This window comes from Entelurus aequoreus, linkage group LG23 (genome assembly GCF_033978785.1).
Source record: "Entelurus aequoreus isolate RoL-2023_Sb linkage group LG23, RoL_Eaeq_v1.1, whole genome shotgun sequence".
NCBI lineage: Eukaryota > Metazoa > Chordata > Actinopteri > Syngnathiformes > Syngnathidae > Entelurus > Entelurus aequoreus.
Genome location: NC_084753.1, coordinates 17,863,240 through 17,887,559, shown reverse-complemented (window position 1 = coordinate 17,887,559; position 24,320 = coordinate 17,863,240). Strand labels below are relative to the sequence as shown.

The window sequence follows — 24,320 nt, the reverse complement described above, 5'->3', positions numbered from 1 at the left end:
ATAATGGATAATATTCAAGTTGGAAAAATATGCAATTTTATGCAGTACGTATTTTATTTATGTCAAAACGAAGAAAATGGATACCATGGGTAAGCGAAGATAAGGTACATTATTGACGCATTATTGACTTTATTGACTTTAACCCCAAACAATGTTTGGAAAGTATTGATGGTTGCAGTATTGGATAATATTAAAGTTGTAAAAACAGGCAATTTTATGAAGTACGTATTTTATTTATGTCAAAACGAAGAGAACGGATACCTAGGGTAAGCGAAGATAAGGTACATTATTGACGCATTATTGACGCATTTTTGACTTTATTGACTTTAACCCCAAAAAATGTTTGGAATGTATTGACGGTTGCAAAATTGGATAATATTCAAGTTGGAAAAATGTGCTATTTTATGCAGTACGTATTTCATTTATGTCAAAACGAAGAGAACGGATACCTTGGGTAAGCGAAGATAAGGTACTTTTTTGACTCATTATTGACTTTATTTACTTTAACCCAAAAAAATTTTGGAAAGTATTGATGGTTGCAGTATTGGATAATATTGAAGTTGGAAAAACATGCAATTTTATGAAGTATGTATTTTATTTATGTCAAAACGAAGAGAACGGATACCTTGGGTAAGCGAAGATAAGGTACATTATTGACACATTATTGACTTTAACCCCAAAAAATGTTTGGAAAGTATTGACGGTTGCAGTATTGGACAATATTAAAGTTGGAATAATATGCACTTTTATGCAGTACGTATTATATTTATGTCAAAACGAAGAGAACGGATACCTTGGGTAAGCGAAGATAAGGTACTTTATTGACGCATTATTGACTTTAACCCCAAAAAATGTTTGGAAAGTATTGACAGTTGCGGTATTGGATAATATTAAAGTTGGAAAAATATGCACTTTTTTGCAGTACGTATTTTATTTATGTCAAAACGAAGAGAACGGATACCTTGGGCCCTGGGTAAGCGAAGATAAGGTAATTTATTGACGCATTATTGACTTTAACCTCAAAAAATGTTTGGAAAGTATTGACGGTTGCAGTATTGGATAATATTAAAGTCAGAAAAATATGCAATTTTATTCAGTACGTATTTTATTTTTGTCAAAACGAAGAGAACGGATACCTTGGGTAAGCGAAGATAAGGTACTTTATTGACGCATTATTGACTTTAACCCCAAAAAATGTTTGGAAAGTATTGATGGTTGCAGTATTGGATAATATTAAAGTTGGAAAAATATGCACTTTTATGCAGTACGTATTCTATTTATGTCAAAACGAAGAGAACGGATACCTTGGGTAAGCGAAGATAAGGTACTTTATTGACGCATTATTGACTTTAACCCCAAAAAATGTTTGGAAAGTATTGACAGTTGCAGTATTGGATAATATTAAAGTTGGAAAAATATGCACTTTTTTGCAGTACGTATTTTATTTATGTCAAAACGAAGAGAACGGATACCGTAGGTAAGCGAAGATAAGGTACTTTATTGAAGCATTATTAATTTAACCTAAAAAAATGTTTGGAAAGTATTGACGGTTGCAGTATTGGATAATATTAAAGTCGGAAAAATATGAAATTCTTTGCAGTACGTATTTTATTTTTGTCAAAACGAAGAGAACGGATACCTTGGGTAAGCGAAGATAAGGTACTTTATTGACTCATTATTGACTTCAACCCCCAAAAATGTTTGGAAATTATTGACGGTTGCAATATTGGATAATATTAAAGTTGGAAAAATATGCACTTTTTTGCAGTACGTATTCTATTTATGTCAAAACGGAGAGAACGGATACCTTGGGTAAGTGAAGATAAGGTACTTTATTGACGCATTATTGACTTTAACCCCAAATTTTTTTTGGAAAGTATTGACGGTTGCAGTATTGGATGATATTAAAGTCGGAAAAATATGCACTTTTATGCAGTACGTATTCTATTTATGTCAAAACGAAGAGAACGGATACCTTGGGTAAGCGAAGATAAGGTACTTTATTGACGCATAATTGACTTCAACCCCCAAAAATGTTTGGAAAGTATTGACGGTTGCAATATTGGATAATATTAAAGTTGGAAAAATATGCACTTTTTTGCAGTACGTATTCTATTTATGTCAAAACGAAGAGAACGGATACCTTGGGTAAGCGAAGATAAGGTACTTTATTGACGCATTATTGACTTTAACCCCAAAAAATGTTTGGAAAGTATTGACGGTTGCAATATTGGATAATATTAAAGTTGGAAAAATATGCACTTTTTTGCAGTACGTATTCTATTTATGTCAAAACGAAGAGAACGGATACCTTGGGTAAGCGAAGATAAGGTACTTTATTGACGCATTATTGACTTTAACCCCAAAATTTTTTTGGAAAGTATTGACGGTTGCAGTATTGGATGATAAAGTCGGAAAAATATGCACTTTTATGCAGTACGTATTCTATTTATGTCAAAATGAAGAGAACGGATACCTTGGGTAAGCGAAGATAAGGTACTTTATTGACGCATAATTGACTTCAACCCCCAAAAATGTTTGGAAAGTATTGACGGTTGCAATATTGGATAATATTAAAGTTGGAAAAATATGCACTTTTTTGCAGTACGTATTCTATTTATGTCAAAACGAAGAGAACGGATACCTTGGGTAAGCGAAGATAAGGTACTTTATTGACGCATTATTGACTTTAACCCCAACATTTTTTTGGAAAGTATTGACGGTTGCAGTATTGGATAATATTAAAGTCGGAAAAATATGCAATTTTATGCAGTACGTATTCTATTTATGTCAAAACGAAGAGAACGGATACCTTGGGTAAGCGAAGATAAGGCACTTTATTGACGCATTATTGACTTTAACCCCAAAAAATGTTTGGAAAGTATTGACGGTTGCAGTATTGGATAATATTAAAGTTGGAAAAATATGCACTTTTATGCAGTACGTATTCTATTTATGTCAAAACGAAGAGAACGGATACCTAGGGTAAGCAAAGATAAGGTACTTTATTGACTCATTATTGACTTCAACCCCCAAAAACATGCACATGTGCAGCACAATATTGGGTTAAAATCGGGGTAAATAAATGTGTTGCAATTAAATACTTGGGTAAGCGAAGATAAGGTACTTTATTGACGCATTATTGACTTTATTTACTTTAACCCCAAAAAATGTTTGGAAAGTATTGACGGTTGCAAAATTGGATAATATTAAAGTTTGAAAATTATGCAATTTTATGCAGTACGTATTTTATTTTTGTCAAAACGAAGACAACGGATAAGGTACTCTATTGACGCATATTAATCCAGGGTTTTGCCGGCCACAAAAAAAGATGTGGTGGGTCAGATATGGCCCCCGGGCCTTGAGTTTGACACCATCATTCCAAACTCAGTTTACATTTGGGGCAATTTAATCAAATTAAAGCAATGTAGAATATGCGCACTTGCACTGCAATATTGGGTTAAAATCGTAGTAAATAAATGTGCTGCAATCAAATACTTAAATACGAACGACATAAAAGTCAATTCCACATAAGGCCTCCAATTGTCGCCGAGCAGTGCGGCTCGCATTTGCAGATACTCTGCAAAATCCTTAAATGCCATCATTTTGGGATGGAAGATTGGAAGGCTTAGCAATGCGTGCAGGTATGTGGGGGCTTGGCAGCCCAGGCAAGAGCGGGAAGGCGGCATCACCAAACCAAACTCCTCCATCTGTGTGCTGGTTCCTCTCTTACCATTTGAACGCTCGTTCCCGGGCGCAGTAGCAGCGGCGGCGGCGGCGGCGGCGGCAGCGGCGGCGGCGGTGATAGTGACAGCAGCAGCCGCGGCCGCGCCTCCTGTTGCGGCCGCACAGGCTCCATTTTCCTGCTCATCTCCGCTACTGTTGGTGCGTTTGCTCTTCTTCCCCTTGTTGCTCTTCTGGTTGGGCATGTTCTGCTGGCCTTTCACACGATTCTACTGCTAATGTTCGAGCGCTTATGACCAACGACTGCTGGCAACGTAGTCGGACATTTCTGTGGACTCCATTTCGGCGAGGCTAATTATTCTGTGTTTTTGTTGTTGTTATTCGGTCTCCCGACGTGAGCACGACGGGCTGCCCAGTTCTGACACTTATTAAGCTGCTATAACCTTTTAGGAGAGAAGGCGTGTCCCCTCTCTTGTTTTCATTCCTGCTCTGTCTTCTTCTACCACCCCGTGACGTCACAGGACCCCCGGCATTGGCCGACGGCGACTTGCGCTGCGTTCACGTGTCCTGGGAAAGCTGGGTTTCATCGCCTTTAAAACCGCACGCGTGTACTTCACTGGCATTATGTTGATTTTTTTCTTTAAACGCTTCGGTACGAACAACAAACAGTCATGTAAAATGTGATAAAATAACAAACAAAAAAAACCAATACATTCGACTTACTTATTAATTTGTTAGCAGGAATCGGCTGACCTTATATATATATATATATATATATATATATATATATATATATATATATATATATATATATATATATATATATATATATATATATATATATATATATATATATATATATATATATATATGGGTGTCCCACGATTCGATTCAATATTGATTCTTGGGGTCACGATTCGATTCAAAATCGATTTTTTTTTTTTTTTAATTCAACCAGTCTGCTGACATGCAAGCATAGTAGTAGATTTTTGTAAAAAGCTTTTAAAATTGGTAAAGGACAATGTTTTATCAACTGATTGCAATAATGTAAATTTGTTTTAACTATTAAATGAACCAAAAATATAACTTATTTTATCTTTGTGAAAATATTGGACACAGTGTGTTGTCAAGATGTGATGCAAGTGTAAGCCACTGTGACACTATTGTTCTTTTTCTTTTTTTTTCTTATAAATGTCTAATGATAATGTCAACGAGGGATTTTTAATCACTGCTATGTTGAAATTGTAACTAATATTGATACTGTTGTTGATAATATTCATTTTTGTTTCACTACTTTTGGTTTGTTCTGTGTCGTGTTTGTGTCTCCTCTCAATTGCTAAGTTTATTGCAGTTCTGAGTGTTGCTGGGTCAGGTTGGGTTTTGGAATTGGATTGCATTGTTATGGTATTGCTGTGTATTGTTTTGTTGGATTGATTAATTTAAAAAAATAAATAAATAAATAAAAAAAAATTTTTAAATAATAATAAAAATCAAAAAATATATATCGATTTTTAAAAAATGATAATCGATTCTGAATCGCACAACGTGAGAATCGTGATTCGAATTCGAATCGATTTGTTCCCACACCCCTAATATATATATATATATATATATATATATATATATATATATATATATATATATATATATATATATATATATATATATATATATATATATATATATATGTATATATATATAGTGTTCAACTTTGCGGTAAAAAATGTGTTGTCGGGAAACTATCAAAAACATAATATAATAGTAGAGATGTCCGATAATGGCTTTTTTGGCCGATATCCGATATTCCGATATTGTCCAGCTCTTAATTACCGATTCCGATATCAACCGATACCGATATATACAGTCGTGGAATTAACACATTATTATGCCTAATTCTGTTGTGATGCCCCGCTGGATGCATTAAACAATGTAACAAGGTTTTCCAAAATAAGAGAACAACTTCAACTCAAGTTATGGAAAAAAGTGCCAACATGGCACTGCCATATTTATTAGTGAAGTCACAAAGTGCATTATTTTTTTTAACATGCCTCAAAACAGCAGTTTGGAATTTGGGACATGCTCTCCCTGAGATAATCCTGACACCCACTACAACTATGGGAAATACTATACTTTGACTTTCACAAAGTGCATTATTATTTTTATTTTTTTAAAACATGCCTCAAAACAACAGCTAGAAAAACAATGAAGGCACACAGCTTCAGTCCAGAGTATACTAGAGTAATAAAGTAAACAATAACATAGTCCTCATTTAGTGCAAGACTGCCTGGCATACTGTATAACAGGGAGTTATAAACTGGGCTCACATCCATCTTCCGCTTGTATTCATCGTGTATCTCCTTATGATTCTTGAAGAGGTGGGAGATCTAATTGCTCGTATTAAAGGAAGACGTCTTGGTTCCTCCTCGCATAACCAACTTTTTGCAGTCATTGCAAATTGCCAGTTTTTTATCCGTCAGAGACACTTTAAAATAATCCCAAACCATAGACATGGTGTCGTTAGTCAGTCACAGAGCGAGCTCGCTTGTTAGCCACGGCTACAGCACCGGCAACAACACACTCTTTTTGTTGTTATGCTGCACTCGCTGCGGTTTGATGAGGTCATCAAGTGTCGCCAGTAAACCTCTCATGCTGCAGTCGTCAACTCCTGTGTTGTGTGTGGGAGAGGGGAGGGGCTACTGACTGGGAGACGCAACTGCTCTGTACTGCTCCCTACGTCGGTGTTTTACCGGATATGTACCGCTCCGTACAGCGGCGTTTTAAAAAGTCATTCATTTTACTTTTTGAAACCGATACCGATAATTTCCGATATTACACTTTAAGCATTTATCAACATCTCTATATAATATATTTTATTTGTAAAAGCACTTTACATTGAACAAACCACCTCAAAGTGCTACAGTGCATTTAAAAAACAACAACACTAGAACCACAAATAGCTGCCCCCAACCAGTAAAATAAACAGTAAAATAAAATAAAAACTAGAACAACCTAATAGCTAGACTAGCACACATATATGTAACAAAAGGCTTTTTTAAAAAGAAGGGTTTTTAAGCCTTTTTTAAAAGCATCCACAGTCTGTGGTGCCCTCAGGTGGTCAGGGAGAGCGTTCCACAGACTGTGAGCGGCGGAGCAGAAAGCCCGGTCTCCCATAGTTCGGAGCTTTGTCCTCGGATGTTGGAGGAGGTTAGCCTGTCCGGAGCGGAGGTGTCGTGTGGAGAATTTGGGGGTGAGCAGTTCTTTGAGGTAGAGGGGGGCATTTCCATGGAGGCACTGGTGAGTTAGTAGGGAGACTTTGTATTCAATCTTGAGTGGAACAGGGAAGGGATTTGAGAACCGGTGTAATGTGGTCGTATTTCCGCACTCTCATCAGGATCCTAGCAGCACTATTTTGTATGTACTGCAGCTTCTGGATGTTCTTGCTGGGGATCCCGACAAGAAGTGAGTCGCAGTAGTCGAGCCTGGAGGAGACATGACTATAAAATACAATTCTGGTTAGGTCCCCAATTTATGTAGGAGCAGCCCTGCATTACATTTTTAAAACGATCATGGAATCTATACATACAGTACATCATAAAATTAAATATAATTGGAAATGAAATTCATAATTAGTAAACCAGTTAACTGTCATAAAACAAATATTTTACATGTAGTATGTCGTATATATGCTTGCCGCGGGAAAAAAAAAACCCATAAGTGATTCTGCAAGGACATAATAGATAATATGAAGAAGAACAAAAAATACAGTTTTTGATTGCATTGTTCTTTCTGTTATGGCCTTTTCCCATCTTTTCATTAATTTAATTCAGGGGTCTTAAACTCATTTTCAATGTTATGGCCACATGTAAGAGAGACTACATTTTACATATGTATAATCGCCTTTTGATATATTTACACAAATGTCTACGCATTTGATTATTTCAACATCTTGGTGCATAATCAAATATTAAGAAAGTATGGATCTTTTATATTACAGCCGTGCCAAACTCATGTTTATTAAGGGCCACATTGCAGTTAAGGTTGCCCTCAGAATATATATGAATATGTGTGTATATAGAGTACAGGCCAAAAGTTTGGACACACCTTCTCCTTCAATGTGTTTTCTTTATTTTCATGACTATTTACATTGTAGATTGTCACTGAAGGCGTCAAAACTATGAATGAACACATGTGGCGTTATGTACTTAACAAACAAATTTGAAATAACTGAAAACATGTTTTATATTCTAGTTTCTTCAAAATAGCCACCCTTTGCTCTGACTACTGCTTTGCACACTCTTGGCATTCTCTCCATGAGCTTCAAGAGGTAGTCACCTGAAATGGTTTTCACTTCACAGGTGTCAGAGTTTTGATGCTTTCAGTGACGATCTACAATGTAAATAGTCATGAAAACTTTTGGCCTGTACTATATAAATATATCCATCCATCCATCCATTTTCTACAGCTTCTCCCTTTTGGGGTCACGGAGGGTGCTGGAGCCTATCTCAGCTGCAATCGGGTGGAAGGCGGGGTACACCCTGGACAAGTCGCCACCTCATCACAGGGCCAACACAGATAGACAGACAACATTCACACTCATATTCACACACTAGGGCCAATTTAGTGTTGCCAATCAACCTATCCCCAGGTGCATGTTTTTGGAGGTGGGGGGAAGCCGCAGTACCCGGAGGGAACCCACGCAGTCACGGGGGGAACATGCAAACTCCACACAGAAAGATCCCGAGCTTGGGATTGAACTCCGGACCTTCGTATTGTGAGGGACATGCACTAACCCTTATGCCACCGTGCTGCCCATATAAATACATATATAAAATACATATATATATACACGCACAGTACATAATATGGGTGCATACAGACAGCTGCATTCCTGAAAGGCCTTAAGAGAGAGAACAACCAATAAGCATATAAAAGGCTCATCAACCACCCGCATCCCAGTTGTGTTTCAATAAGGGTTCATTTGGAGACCAGTTTCTCCTACATATCTCAGACAGGCACCCCAGAGTTCTTGAAACCGAGTAGAACTGCCCCTGCATACCTCTTATGCAACCATTGGTGGAAGTTTGGACACTGCTGAGTTATCAGTAACAATTTTAAAAAAAAATTCGTATTGCATTCCAAATTTTTACTGTTTTTTTTTATATGTATATATTTTATTTTTTTTACTATTGTTTTTCTATCCAACAAAACTGTGCTAATATGTTTTTTGCATGGTCATATAGTTGTAAAGATCAACATGCAATTGTATGAAGTACATGTCATGTTTCTGTCAAAATTTTAAAAACACATACATTTAGGGAAGAAAGATAAAATGCTTTATGAATGCACATTATTTCCAGGCTTCCACGGGCCACATAAAACCATGTGGCGGGGCAGTCTTAAAATAAAACATGTAGCAAAGCCAGAGTCAACTGTAAAGATACTATTTATTGGAATGCAGACATGTGTTATTGGCAATACAAAAGACAGTAATGGCACAAATACAGCAAATGCAGGCGTTGCGCACCAGTTCACGGACATGTGACAAAAGTGTAAACAGCTTGAGGTATTTGTGCCGCTCTCGCTCAGTCCGCACACGTCTTGTACGACAAAGTGATCGAAGCTACATTATCAAATGATAACCATCATTTCCTATTATCCACGCTTGTGTTGTTTCTTACTACAATACGATCCATTCACTGAAACTACATCTGTTTTGAAAACTAAATTACAAGGCCGGTAAATGTTTCACACAAAAATAATAATAGATCCACCTGGGTTGACATGACAGCAGGAGATGTGCCTCATTGAACTTGCAGACCAGGCATAATCTATTTGTTTTTATATGTTTTGTGGTATCTTAGCAAAGCAATCATGTCTGATCTGCAAGTATCATTAAGGCTACAGTACAAAATAAACAGTGATAAATTCAACTAATTCATTTAGCAAGTGTGGTCCTGAGAAGAAGTAAGAACTGATTTTGGCACCACTCCCCCTATCTAATAAATACCCTTACTTTACCCAAATATTGCACTACAAACTATGTCCAGAAGAAACGCTTTGTCAGATAAGATACTACAAAGACACGTTTTGGTGTTTGCTTGGCAAGAAAACCAAAAAAAGGTTTATAAAAAGATGGGATTAAAAAAAAAAAGAATGCATAAAAAGGTGCAAATGTCCTGTTGAACTGCGCTTGTTTTTAGAAATGTTTTGAATTGATCACTAGAAAAGTCGGGAGGTAGTGCATTGGACTCGTAAACTATAAAATAGTCGCTTGAATCCAGGTCTCACCTTGTGTACCTTCGAATAAAAAAGTCAAAGTTGGTGTGATATCATCAACAATGACCTGGGACGTTTGAGCTAGCACACCATGCTAACGTTAAAAAATGTCACAGTAGCTCAAAAGTGTTTTGATGGAATTCAACCTGAGCGTTTTGTTTATTTTGTCAATTTAAAACTCGGCGCAATTTTGATAGCAAACCTGCCGACAGTTGACGTATTAAAAGCTTGCGAGCGTGTAGGGATGCGTTGATATGAACATTTCATATCACGGATATTGTCACCAAAATGACCACGGCTTTATTATTACTGCGGTATTGTTGTATTTGTATCCGAAAAGTACTTACGAACACACTGAAATCTATTGACCAAGTTTCTTATTTAAAAAAGCCACTATTTTGTGTTTTTTTGTTTCTTATGCTTCACTGACAGCGTTTTAGTCTTAGTATTTTATCGGTTTTAACGGCTACTCTTTTATTGTTTTGAAAATTGGTTTCCGATTTAATTAAATAAAAAGTGCGTAGCAAATACAATCCATTATTATTATTTCTGGCGGGCGTTGTGGCGTTCTACTCTCTTCAGCGGTCCTTGAATACACCGTAAAAACCTCGGGTCTCATATTCCTCAGAGTATAGAACGATCACTCTGTCCTAACAAATTGTAGTTTCAATGTGCACAATGGAATGTCTCAGTTGCTCAGACAGCAATGTGTTTATAAAAGTTGAGGTATGTCGTTTATTAATGGAGAAAGACGTTAATGCCTCTTGTTTTCATGTTAGCATGTAAGCTACCAACCTGGCGCCAGTCAGTGAATCGCGTTTTTTCGCTAATTTCTATTTAAAACGGTTATCGCTAATACCGTTTATAGTTACATCCCTTCAAGTTATGTCAACTAAAAGTAGAGTTGGTAGTACCATTAACTCACTTCTATTAAAAACTACAGTGGTTTACTTTTAAACTTGACAGTGTGCTTTGTTCGAGGAAAATACTTCTCAAAAATAAAACTTGATTTTGTTTGGCACTGAATTTAAACAAATTCATCATAAAGTGAATGGAAATATGACGTTATATGGCGTTAAGCTACAGTTGTTTCTATTCTGTTTGGTCCGGGTCAGCTTTAGAGGTCGCCTCATTCTTTGAGCAGAACGATGTCCACGTCGTCATGAACGCCCTGCAGAAGCAACTCATTCTGGAAGGAGACGACCTTCCTCTTCTTGGCCGCCCTCAGGGTGCCCACCAGCGCCTCGAAGATGTTGGCACAGCGGTCGTCGTTAAACAGCACTCCGAACTTCACGCTTGTTTGACCTGCAGCATCTGGAATGAATACAGAGATTTTTGAGTCGTCTAATATTCGGTTTATGCGGTAGTTATATAACTGGGTGCCTGGTATTCTCTGTAGTGAGTGGAAAACAGTGGAAAAAATCTACTGCCACTATATAAGGATATAGGGCTGAAAACTGTATCACGATAATACGTTTTTTTACATTGGTCAATATCGATAATTATTAGAGATGTCCGATAATGGCTTTTTTGCCGATATTCCGATATTGTCCAACTCTTAATTACCGATACCGATATCAACCGATACCGATATATACAGTTGTGTAATTAACACATTGTTATGCCTAATTCTGTTGTGATGCCCCGCTGGATGTATTAAACAATGTAACAAGGTTTTCCAAAATAAGAGAACAACTTCAACTCAAGTTATGGAAAAAAGTGCCAACATGGCACTGCCATATTTATTATTGAAGTCACAAAGTGCATTATTTTTTTTAACATGCCTCAAAACAGCAGCTTGGAAGTTGGGACATTAGGAGGTTAAGGTGGGGTGGGGGGGTATGAGGCGGGGGGTGTATATTGTAGCGTCCCGGAAGAGTTAGTGCTGCAAGGGGTTCTGGGTATTTGTTCTGTTGTGTTACGGTGCGGATGTTCTCCCGAAACGTGTTTGTCATTCTTGTTTGGTGTGGGTTCACAGTGTGGCGCATATTTGTAACAGTGTTAAAGTTGCTTATACGGTCACCCTCAGTGTGACCTGTATGGCTGTTGATGAAGTATGCCTTGCATTCACTTGTGAGTGTGTCAAAAGCCATAGATATTATGTGACTGGGCCGGCACACAAAGGCAGTGCCTTCAAGGTTTATTGGCGCTCTGTACTTCTTCCTACGTCCTACAGCAGCATTTTAAAAAGTCATAAAATTTAGGTGAGGTGAAGTGAATTATATTTATATAGCGCTTTTCTCTTGTGACTCAAAGCACTTTTACATAGTGAAACCCAATATCTAAGTTACATTTAAACCAGTGTGGGTGGCACTGGGAGCAGGTGGGTAAAGCATCTTGCCCAAGGACACAACGGCAGTGACTAGGATGGCGGAAGTGGGGATTGAACCTGGAACCCTCAAGTTGCTGGCACGGCCACTCTACCAACCGAGCTATACCGCTATATTTACTTTTTGAAACCGATACCGATTATTTTGAAACCGATACCGATAATTTCCGATATTACATTTTAAAGCATTTATCGGCCGATAATATCGGCAGACCGATATTATCGGACATCCCTAATAATTATTGATATTTTTTGTGACCTATGGAAATAAGGACCAGGAGAAAAATATAGTAAAATGTTAAAATTTTTACTTAAAATGTAACATTCCTTTGATTATAATCCCCTCAGCTATCAAGGCAGAAAGTAAATGAAATGTCAATACAAGCATTGGAAAACAATGTAAAGACAATTCTAAAATTACAATAAACAATAAACAATAACCTCTTTAAAAGGTAAAATAAATAAATAAATGAATTTGTAATAAATGCCTAATATAATGTAACAAAGAAGTGCCAAGTGTGAAAATATAAACTAAGAGAAACCTGAGAAGACGAAGTATTTGCATGTTTAGTGGCACAAAGTAATGTTATGCAATGTGAAGTGAATTATATTTATATAGCGCTTTTCTCTAGTGACTCAAAGCGCTTTACATAGTGAAAACCATTATCTACCGGTAAGTTACATTTTTTTTAAACCAGTGCGGGTGGCACTGGGAGAAAGTGGGTGAAGTGTCTTGCCCAAGGACACAACAGCTGTGACTAGGATGGCAGAAGCGGGGATCGAACGTAGAACCCTCAGGTTGCTGGCAAGGCAGCTCTACCAACCGAGCTACGCTGCCCCAATAATTATTACTTAAATATTATTGGGCCAAATTATTATCATTATTTGTAATATTCTATTTATTATAGTTATACAGCCCTGCACTTTAGTTCCTACCTGTTTCCGTACATTCGAATAGGGAACGGACATGTGTTGATAAGAAAAGATGAGCGCAGCGGAGGACTACGGTCCGTTTGAAAATATCCCCAAAACTGCCATAATGTGGGGGTGACTTTTCCTGTTTTACCCACTATTTCTTCAATCTCTGCAGCACTCTTTTTTTTATTTCATTTTGATCTGTACAGTAAATCGACAGCTGGATGGTGCACTCAAAATTGATTGGCCGTTTAGCCTGTCCCTCCCGTTTCACGACCACTTCCTGTTTGGAAAACGCTAGTGCCTTTGTTCATACAACCAATTTGTTATTCTTTCAGTTTTTTTCAGACCAAAATATTAAAATACCGTATTTTTCGGTATATTTTCCTCACCTATGGTCATGAGCTTTGGGTTATGACCGAAAGGACAAGATCACGGGTACAAGCGGCCGAAATGAGTTTCCTCCGCCGGGTGGCGGGGCTCTACCTCAGAGATAGGGTGAGAAGCTCTGTCATCCGGGGGGAGCTCAAAGTAAAGCCGCTGCTCCTCCACATCGAGAGGAGCTAGATGAGGTGGTTTGGGCATCTGGTCAGGATGCCACCCGAACGCCTCCCTAGGGAGGTGTTTAGGGCACGTCCAACCGGTAGCAGGCCACGGGGAAGACCCAGGACACGTCGGGAAGACTATGTCTCCCGGCTGGCCTGGGAACGCCTCAGGATCCCCCGGGAAGAGCTGAATGAAGTGGCTGGGGAGAGGGAAGTCTGGGCTTCACTGCTTAGGCTGCTGCCCCTGCGACCCGACCTCGGATAAGCGGAAGAAGATGGATGGATGGATGGATTTTTCGGAGTATAAGTCGCACCGGAGTACAAGTCGCACAGGCCGAAAATGCATAACAAAGAAGGAAAAAAACATATAAGTCGCACTGGAGTGTAAGTCGCATTTTTTGGGGAAATTTATTTGATAAAATCCAACACCAAGAATAGACATTTGAAAGGCAATTTAAAATAAATAAAGAATAGTGAACAACAGGCTGAATAAGTGTACATTATATGACGCATAAATAACCAACTGAGAACGTGCCTGGTATGTTAACGTAAAATATTATGGTAAGAGTCATTCAAATAACTATAACATATAGAACATGCTATACGTTTACTAAACAATCTGTCACTCCTAATCGCTAAATCTGATGAAATCTTATACGTCTAGTCTCTTACGTGAATGAGCTAAATAATATTATTTGATATTTTACGGTAATGTGTTAATAATTTCACACATAAGTCGCTCCTGAGTATAAGTCGCACCCCCGGCCAAACTATGAAAAAAACTGTGACTTATAGTCAGAAAAATACAGTATTTAATCGAGCGTTTTATCGAAGCCATTTTATATTGATATGATTACATGTCTATCGCGATTTATATTTCGATATCGTTTTATCGGCCCAGCACTATAAGGATATACATATATATATACGAACTAGAGCTGCAACTACCGATTAATTTGATAATCGATTAATCTGTCGATTATTACTTCGATTAATCGATTAATAATCGGATAAAAGATACAAACTACATTTCTATCCTTTCCAGTATTTTATTGAAAAAAAACAGCATACAGGCACCATACTTATTTTGATTATTGTTTCTCAGCTGTTTGTACATGTTGCAGTTTATAAATAAAGGTTTATAAAAAAAATAAAAAAATTACAAAAAATACAAAAATTGCCTCTGCGCATGCGCATAGTATAGATCCAACGAATCGATGACTAAATTAATCGCCAACTATTTTTATAATCGATTTTAATCGATTAGTTGTTGCAGCCCTAATACGAACACATCTATTTGCTAACTTTTACATTTACAAACTTTTAGATCGAGCCAAATATACCTCTGTGTGTGAACCATGTCTCTGTGCATTACCGCTTAATTCATTTATTCATTTTGTTTCGTGCTTGCAGGCAAAAAGCAGGGCGCAGCATTTTTAGAGAGGCGGAGCCCTCGATGGCACTTGCTGCAAAGTACAGTAAGAGTCACTTCTCAGCACTTCAGCGCGCATGCCTTTTCTTTGTTTTCACCTTTTGACAAGTTTTGTCCATTTTGCTAGCTCAGTATGAGCCCCAAAAAGTTAACAAAACGGCGTGAAAAAAGGAGGTAATCACTGTGGAAAAAAAGGACTATATGCAAGGAGTACATTAATGGCGTATGTAAGAATCGTAGAAGCAGGTGTTTTACCACAGCAGGTTTAAAGGAGATGAGCTACTCTCGTTCAGCGGCACCTCTTCCAAACACACACACACACACACACACACACACACACACACACACACACACACACACACACACACACACACAGCCCTCTTTCTGTCTGCTCCTTCTTTGCCGATGTTAATGTAAGTAGATTTGACTTCTTCAAATGTTTATTATTGGAGCAATATAGTTGTTAAAGTTAAGGATTTCTGATCATTTGTGAGGGCACCAAAAGGACTTCTATGTGTTGACAGAGCAGCGCATACAGGACAGTTTGCCTTGTTGTCTTGGCTTGTTGATAAAGAGATGTATAATTCATCACCTCCTTGTTATGTTTGATATACAGTACAATATAGCATCTTATATTGTGTTCAAAGTGTATAAACCTTCACTAAAATATGGAATTTTGTCAAGGCTGGAACCCATTATTCATATTTACATTGTTTCTGTCAGGGTTGCCCCTGACAGTTTGGTTGCGTTTGTCTTAGTTTCCTGTCAGTGCTTTTATTTTGTCTTCATTTCCTGATTGTCTCTCTGAGTGCTGTCCCCTCAGCTGTGGCTGATTGGCACCGGGCAACACCTGGTGCCAATCAACCAGCTGCTATTTATACCTGCCCTGCCCTCCAGTCACTGCTGGATTATTGTAGTGTCTACCTGTCTATGTCACTTCTACCTGTAGCTTCTACCTGTCACTATTTGTCATTGTAGCTCTGTCTACTTTTGTCCACTCCGCTCAAGTCATAGTTCCTTCATGTCACAGTAAGTGTTTTTGTTTCTTGTCGACAGTTAGCCTTTGTGCTATTTTAGTTCATAGCCAAGTTTGTTCTCCGCCTTGTGCGTGCCTTTTGTTTGTACCCTTTTGTTTGTTTTTTGCTATAGTGTTTAATTAAATCATGTTTTCCCGTTCAATGCCTGCCGTCTCTGCATCTTGGGGTTCGTCACCTACAAACTCTGACAGTTTCTTTTGGAGACATTTGCTTTACTATACAAACTTTTCAATTTACAAACGTCGTTCAAGGAGATCCGCAAATTTGACAGCTGGAGAGACTAAATAGTTTTGAATATTTACTGATTCTGCTGTGGGAATTGGTAAACGTAACAATTGCGGCATAGTCTGAGCAGGTTTTGTTTATGTTTTCTGTACGAGAGGCCCTTAAAAAATGTTTGGGTTTGTGGGTTATTTCGACTCATGGAATGAACTGACTTGAAAATAGAGCCAAAATGCAAAAGCAAGACCAAAACAAATGTAATAATCTCATAATGCCACAATGCACAATAGGAGACCTGACTCACTTTTGTTGCCAAGTCGCTCAATCTCCTGCACCAGCAATTCTATTTCATGATTCACATTCATTGTTCCTAAGGAAAAAAAGAGAGATCAATATGTTGATATAATTCCCCCATTTTTGTGTGGGCTGCACATTAACAACCCAAGCAAGACTTCAGGGGCAATATTTACATTTTAACACAGTGCTGCCTTTTACAGCACATTAAGTAATATTTTAAGATGGATCGTGTTCAAACTCGGTTATTGTTGGAGTTCATCCTAGAATGCAGCAACACTTGAAACAAAACCTTCATTTTTCCTTGCTAGTGTCACACTGGACAAACAAAAACAACAATATCGCTAATACTGTGGGGGGATCTGAGCCGAGGATGTTGTTGTGGCTTGTGCAGCCCTTTGAGACACTTGTGATTAAGGGCTATACAAATAAACTTTGATTGATTGATACTAGTATTGAGGAAATGCATTATTGTTGGGGGTTTGTGGATGTTTTTGTAGAGTGTTTCATGGGCGGAGAAGTGTACTCTCATTACCTTCATTGTTAGCCACCCCGTACTTGCCAATTTTTACAAATTAGAATGCATTAAAAAAAAGAAACATATGTGTTCTTGTCTTTCATAGGGACTGTGAAGGATAGGCGAAATTCCCAAAAATACACTTCCCTTATAACAATAGTTTGCTATCAGGGATAGGATGACAATGTTATATTATTATTGACATTTATCACAATGATACAAAGACATGGTTGGCTGATTACTATTGAGTTCATGACCAATTTATGTACAGTCGTCCCTCGTTTAGCGCTGTTAATTGGTTCCGGACTCACGCAAAGTAGGAATCATTAATTATAAATCAAATATTTGTATAGCTACATCAGGGGTCGGGAACCTTTTTGGCTGAGAGAGCCATGAAAGCCAAATATTTTAAAATGTATACAACTAAATGCGTGCATTTTTAAATAAGACCAGCATTTTTAGGGTATAGTAAGTCTCTTATTCTTTTTAATAACATTGTTATTCTGAAGCTAGCCAATAATAAATAAAATACTTCTTACCATTAATGCGACTTCTTGAACAGGTGCGGTACAAAACGGATGGATGGATCAAAATGCACGAGAGTGTTTTATATTTTGAACATTATTTTTAACACTGTGATTACCAGCGGAATTATTCATTACTTATCGTGTTAAGCAATGTCAGCTAAGATATATCTGAGAGCCAGATGCAGTCATCAAAAGAGCCACATTTGGCTCGAGAGCCATAGGTTCCCTACCCCTGCGCTAGAGCATTAATATCCTATTTAAAACCTTCCAAATGCATAACACAATTCAGTCATCGTTACACTATTTTAATTCCATATAGTAATGCTGGAAGAAGCTGAGCCAATCAGTGATTGGTTTGGTCTCCTCGAGTGCCTAGTACTACTGCAGTGTTGATAGCTTTATTTTATTTAGCTATTTTTGTGCTTGAAATGCTTATTGTGTGTGTTTACCCAGAATGCAGCGCGACTCGGAACAAAACCTTTACCTTTATTTGCTGGTGTACTGGACAAACAATGTGTTGTGTGGCGAACATGAAGATTACTATGTCGATTGACTGAAAACCGACAAGTGGGCGTTGATAAACTCCACGCCGAATTGTCTCGGACAGTGTTTTTCAACCTTTTCTGAGCCAAGGCACATTTTTTTCATTGAAAAAATCCACAGGAAGTGCTGGCTGCACAGAGTCGGGACCCGGGGTGGACCGCTCGCCTGTGCATCGGTTGGGGACATCTCTGCGCTGCTGACCCATCTCCGCTCGGGATGGTTTCCTGCTGGCCCCACTATGGACTGGACTCTCCTGTTGTGTTGGATCCACTGTGGACTGACTGGACTTTCGCTGATGTGTTGGATCCACTATGGACTGGACTTTCACAATATTATGTCAGACCCACTCGACATCCATTGCTTTCGGTCTCCCCTAGAGGGGAGGGAGTTACCCACATATGCGGTCCTCTCCAAGGTTTCTCATAGTCATTCACATCGACGTCCCACTGGGGTGAGTTTTCCTTGCCCTTATGTGGGCTCTGTACCGAGGATGTCGTTGTGGCTTGTGCAGCCCTTTGAGACACTTGTGATTTAGGGCTATATAAATAAACATTGATTGATATTTGGTTTAAGCGTTAGATACCTTTTTACCTGCAAACCGTAGTCGTCGTTCCTGGCATCTACAAAGAAATTAGCTAGCTGCTGCCACCTACTGATATGGAAGAGTATTACACGGTTACTCTGCCGAGCTGTAGACAGCACAGACACTCAACAGCGGCACATTATTTGCGGATTATAATTACTGGTTTGCAAAAAATATTTTTAACCCAATTAGGTGAAATTACATAATCTCCCACGGCACACCAAACAATATAATCTTTTATAATCCTTTAAAAGAAAGACTTACTTTTATGACATTCATCTTTGTGTTGGGTGTTTAAAGGGGCAAATTTAAAATGGCTTGATTGAATAGTGATATCTGGGGGAAATGTATGTGCTTGGAAGTAAACTCAAATTGTTATAATGAAATAATTTGTATACAGTTAGCAAACTATAAGGGGCGATTTATTTCAAATATATTGCATAAATATGTATTAAAGTAACAAGCTCCAACACAAACAGGGCGGACTGCAGTGAATGCGGAAGTAAACAGGGCGGACTGCAGTGAACGCGGAAGTAGGTGATTAGCGCTACCGGCTATTCGTCACCAAGCAAAGATTCTTTATTCTTTTCTCCCACTGTGGTGAACTCTTACCTTTATTGTGTTTATGCCAATAACCCGTATCTAAAATATGTTTAATTTCGAAAATAGACAACCGCAGACTGATTAGAGGGCCGTAGTACCGCGCTCTACTTTAAAATGTAACTTGTGATCTGCTTGCAGTGTTAGGGTGGAGCCCTGGCTGTTCAAATGGATGGGAAGTGTGGTGACAAAATGGTTTTCATACAAACCGACCAACATACTCACAACATGAGTGATATTTACAGAACAACTTTTATTTTCTTACCTGAAATGATGCGATGGCTGGGTTTCCCGACGAGTACAATGCGGCACGGGCTGTGTGCTACTAATAATGCAACATTTGCGGTCGTCGTAATCTGAAGTGACAGCCTATACAACGTCATGCAATGTGGAGTCAGCGATGTTGAAAGTATCTCTGGGAACACAAACAGATAGATTTATACCATGTTGTATATTTTCTTTATTGAAATATACATATTCAAGATGAAATACATGTAGCTTGTATCTATTTTCAATTCAAATTTACACGAGTTTAAGATTTCCTGAAGTTCGGAAGGCAACATCAAGCTCATGTGACGTCACATTCAACGCACTGTCGTAAGGTCTTTTCTTTAAATAGAAGAACACTGTACCAATATCATACTGTGTTTAATAAGAAGCAAAATTAATCCAGGCAATGATAAAAAAAATAATATATAGAATTAAACATTTATTTATGTTTAAATTCCAAGCTTCTTTCCCAGAGCTGTCACCCTCTTGAACTCAAACTTGTAATAAATAATTCACCCCTATACCCCCCCCCCCCCCCCCGCTCCCCCCATCCTCCACTGTGCAATATCCTAAATATCCTAATACACTACTGTGCAATATTATCCTTCTAATGCAATACGTCCGACACTGATTGTTACTTTGTTACTCTGGTACTCTTGTTTTGTTCTGTATATTGTACTGTATTTTGTATATTTTCAGGATTTTAAATGCTTATTGTTGTATTGTATACTAGTCTGTTTATTTTTATTTTTATTTTTTTATCTTTATTACTACTTGTGTGATTTATTTTTATTCCATATTTGTTTACACTATACCGCACCCCTCCAAAGGCCTTAGTGGTCACATGCGTGGATAGCACCTTTTAGCTCTTATTTCCAAAATTGTGTACACTACTGAATTGGGGTCTTATGATCCTTATGTGGACACTTATACTGCCATATGGTGGTGTCAGAAGAGTATAACATACAATGGAATTTAGGAAAAAAAAGTGTAAAAATCAGAATTAGCATGTCACTAAACATGAAGTACACGTTTGTTACTTATGGACTGAGTACATCATATAAAAAGATGATTCTTAGTTTTTATTCTAATTAGTGTCCAATAAGCCCAAATAGCAAAGAGAAATAAAAAAAACATGTAAACAACCAGCTTGGGCCTTAAGAGGTTAATTAAATTGGAGTCCTTAATCTCGTTGTATGCAAATATAATGACAATAAAGTCCATTCTATTCTATTATATTCTATTCTATTCAACAGCATTTGTGTGCATACTTATTTTGTGGACCTTGTCATATCATATAGTTGATGTGATGTAATGTTCTTGTTTATTTAAACATAATTTCAACATATTTCCTCATCCATATAAAGAGGCAAATGGGACACATTAAATAATACAATTTTTTTTAAAAACTTTTAAATGTGTCATTCATAAATTATACTGCAATTGAAATTAAATACAGAAATGGGGTTTTAAATGTCATCGATGTATTTAACGTTAATTAAATAATGTAATAATTTAATTAATTATTGATTGTATTATTCAATTGATTATTGGTTTAATGAGTTCATGATTTAAAAAAGTATTTGTTTGGTTGGTGGATGTTTATTTTGAAAATGTATACAGTTTCAATATGAAAAATCACATATTTTACATATTTTCATTTCTCTGTACAACATGTCCGAAAAGGAATAGGAGGAAGCAAATCTTATTCCATCCTACTTCTTTTCCACTTTGCAGCAATTCCTAACACATCTGTTCTCATTTTATAACACAATTTACATAAATGAACTCTAAATACTACTGTTCTCTTGATAAATATTTAAGTCAGTTGTGATTCACTTGATAAGATAAATAATACTTAATAATTGTACTTGATAATACTTTGTAAGCACTTGTGATTGGAACACTTACTTAAACTGGATCATTGTACATTATTTGATTTCTTTGCTTAATCCATTCCATAACATAATTCCACATACTGATATACTTTTTTTTAAAATGTTTTGAATTTTGTACAACAAATATTTTAAGTTATATTTTTGTCTAAGGTTATATTTTTTCTCTTTTGTTTAGAAGAATTGTTGTACACTCTTGGGTAGCAGGTTAAAGTATATGCTTTGTGCATAATGTTAGCTGTTTGCAAATGCACCACCTCAATGAATTTCAATATTTTCAATTTAATAAATAAAGGGTTTGTATGTTCTCTACAGCCAACGTTATGAATTCTTTTAACTGATCTTTTTTGTAACATGATTAGCGAATTCATTTAGAAGTTTGTAGTTATTCTCACATATTTCCATACAATAACTTACATATGGTAACATTAGCGAGCAGTAAAGAATGTGTGGTGATTTTAGGTCTACAACATATTTTACTTTGTTCATTATTGATATATTTCTACTCACCGTGGGGTTCTATGTTTTTTGTATGAAATTTCCAGTTAATTTTATCATCTATTATTACTCACAAAAATGTGGTTTCTTTTATCCTTTCAATGTCTATACCGTCTATCTGTATTTGTGTTTGACTTTCTCTTCTACTGTTACCAAATATCAATGTTTTAGTTTTACTGAGATTCAAAGATAGTCTTTTTGTCAAACCATCTTTTTAATCCATTAATTTCTTCTGTTATTATTTGTATTAGCTTCTGTTGTTCTCCCATGAACAAAAATCAGTTGTATCATCTGCAAATAACACTAACTTTAGGTCTGTTGTAACTTTACAAATGTTATTATTATACAGATTGGACAATTTTGGTTCAAGTATTACTCCCACAAGATCACCACAAGACATATTTAGCTCTGTAAATGTATGTTCTCTTAGCTTCACGTAATGCTTCCTTTTTGTTATAGCTTCTTGCCTGGTTCAAGACCAACCCTCTGATGCCACGCCTTTCCAATTAATTTGTTAATTAAGATATTATGGTTAATTGTGTCAAATGCTTTTGTTGGATCCATAAATACTGCTGCTGCACATTGTTTACCATCCATTGCATTACTAATATCTTCTGTTATTTCGATTAATGCCATCAATGATTAGATATTAGCTCTGTATCCGTATTGGTTCTCTGTGAGTGTTCAACTTTTGTTCATGAATTTGTCCAAACTGCTGTTGAATCATTTTCCAAAGATTTCAGAACACTGTGGAAGTAAAAAACACAGGTTTGTAATTTGTAAACTGGTGTTTGTCTCCATTCTTATAAATCTGTACGACTTTCGCTGTTTTCATTTTGTCTGGGAATTTGCCTGTTTAAATTGATAAATTGCTGATACACATTAAAGGTTCTGCAATTTCTTCAATAACTGTTTTTATAGCTTTCATATCTATTCTGTGACAGTCAGTCGAGGTTTTGGCTTTGCATTTCTTTACAATTTTCATTATTTCCTATTCCGGCACATTTTTGAGGAACATCGAGTTGAGATTTCCAGCTATGATGTCATTCAAGTCCTCAACTGATTCGGAATCCTTTGCTCTCGGTTGGTTGTAATAGTTACGAAGTAGTTATTAAAGCATTCATCTACTTCGTTCATAATGTCATTGCTTACATTTCCGTCTAAAAAGTATTGAGGGTAATCCTTCTTAGTACCATTTTTAATAATACTATTGAGGATGCCCCATGTTGCTCTTGTGTTGTTTTTGTTCCTGTCTAATAATTAATTAATGATAATAATATATAATAATAATAATAATAAAAATTAATACATGTGTATACATACAGTATGTTATGTATATTTATGGATTTAATTATTTTTTTTTAATTTTTTTATTCCATTTGGCCCTCCATACATCCCCACCTACTTCCAGGAATTCCTATTACCAGATGTGGAAATAGTTGTAGTCATTTTATTTCAGACCCAGGGGGATCCATCCATCCATCCATCCATTTTCTACCGCTTATTCCCTTCGGGGTCGCGGGGGGCGCTGGAGACTATCTCAGCTACATTCGGGCGGAAGGCGGGGTACACCCTGGACAAGTCGCCACCTCATCGCAGGGCCAACACAGATAGACAGACAACATTCACACACAAGGGCCCATTTTAGTGTTGCCAATCAACCTATCCCCAGGTGCATGTTTTTGGAGGTGGGAAAAAGCCGGAGTTTGTGTATTATTATTTTACTCTGAACTTTTGAAAAGCACCCCAGGAAGACGAGCCTGGCGTTTGTGCAGCTAAATGGGGATCCTCAATAAACAATAAAACCTGCCTTCTGCCCGAATGCAGCTGACATAAGCTCCAGCACCCCCCACGACTCCAAGAGGGATAAGCGGTAGAAAAATGGATGGATGGATGGATGGATGGATGGATTTGTGTATGTTTTGTAACTGGATTGTGTATTATTATTTTACTTTGAACTTTTGAAAAGGACCTTAGGAAGACTACCCTGGCGTTTGTGCGTCGGCTAATGGGGATCCTCAATAAACAATAAATAATAAACCCCGCCTTCCGCCCGAATGCAGCTGAGATACCCTTAACCCTTTACCCCCTAAGGCAGTGGTCCCCAACCACCGGGCCGCGGCCCGATACCGGTCCGTAGACCGATTGGTACA

At 37.3% G+C, this 24,320-nt stretch overlaps 2 protein-coding genes and 1 long non-coding RNA gene across 9 annotated transcripts in view; 1 reads left to right on the top strand and 2 right to left on the bottom strand.

The window, feature by feature from the left end:
- The window catches only part of heca (hdc homolog, cell cycle regulator), a 42,437-nt gene extending 38,259 nt beyond the window's left edge, over positions 1-4,178 (bottom strand). For all 7 annotated transcript variants that reach the window (XM_062033864.1, XM_062033862.1, XM_062033861.1 and 4 more), the window contains exon 1: positions 3,734-4,178. In XM_062033864.1, coding sequence (XP_061889848.1) covers positions 3,734-3,929 — 196 coding nt within the window. In that variant the 5' untranslated portion in view covers positions 3,930-4,178. The remainder of the gene's footprint in view (positions 1-3,733) is intronic.
- LOC133640449 (uncharacterized) overlaps positions 1-19,593 on the top strand; it is a 39,109-nt gene extending 19,516 nt beyond the window's left edge. The window contains exon 3 of the long non-coding RNA XR_009824152.1: positions 18,442-19,593. This is a non-coding gene — a long non-coding RNA (uncharacterized LOC133640449). The remainder of the gene's footprint in view (positions 1-18,441) is intronic.
- Positions 9,110-19,858, bottom strand: abracl (ABRA C-terminal like). Its single transcript, XM_062033873.1, has 3 exons — positions 19,770-19,858; positions 16,745-16,810; positions 9,110-11,274 (listed from the first exon to the last, which is right to left on the bottom strand). Exons 2-3 carry the CDS (start codon positions 16,803-16,805, stop codon positions 11,090-11,092), a joined length of 246 nt encoding a protein of 81 aa, XP_061889857.1. The 5' UTR covers positions 16,806-16,810; positions 19,770-19,858; the 3' UTR covers positions 9,110-11,089.
- Between the last annotated feature and the right edge of the window lie 4,462 nt (positions 19,859-24,320).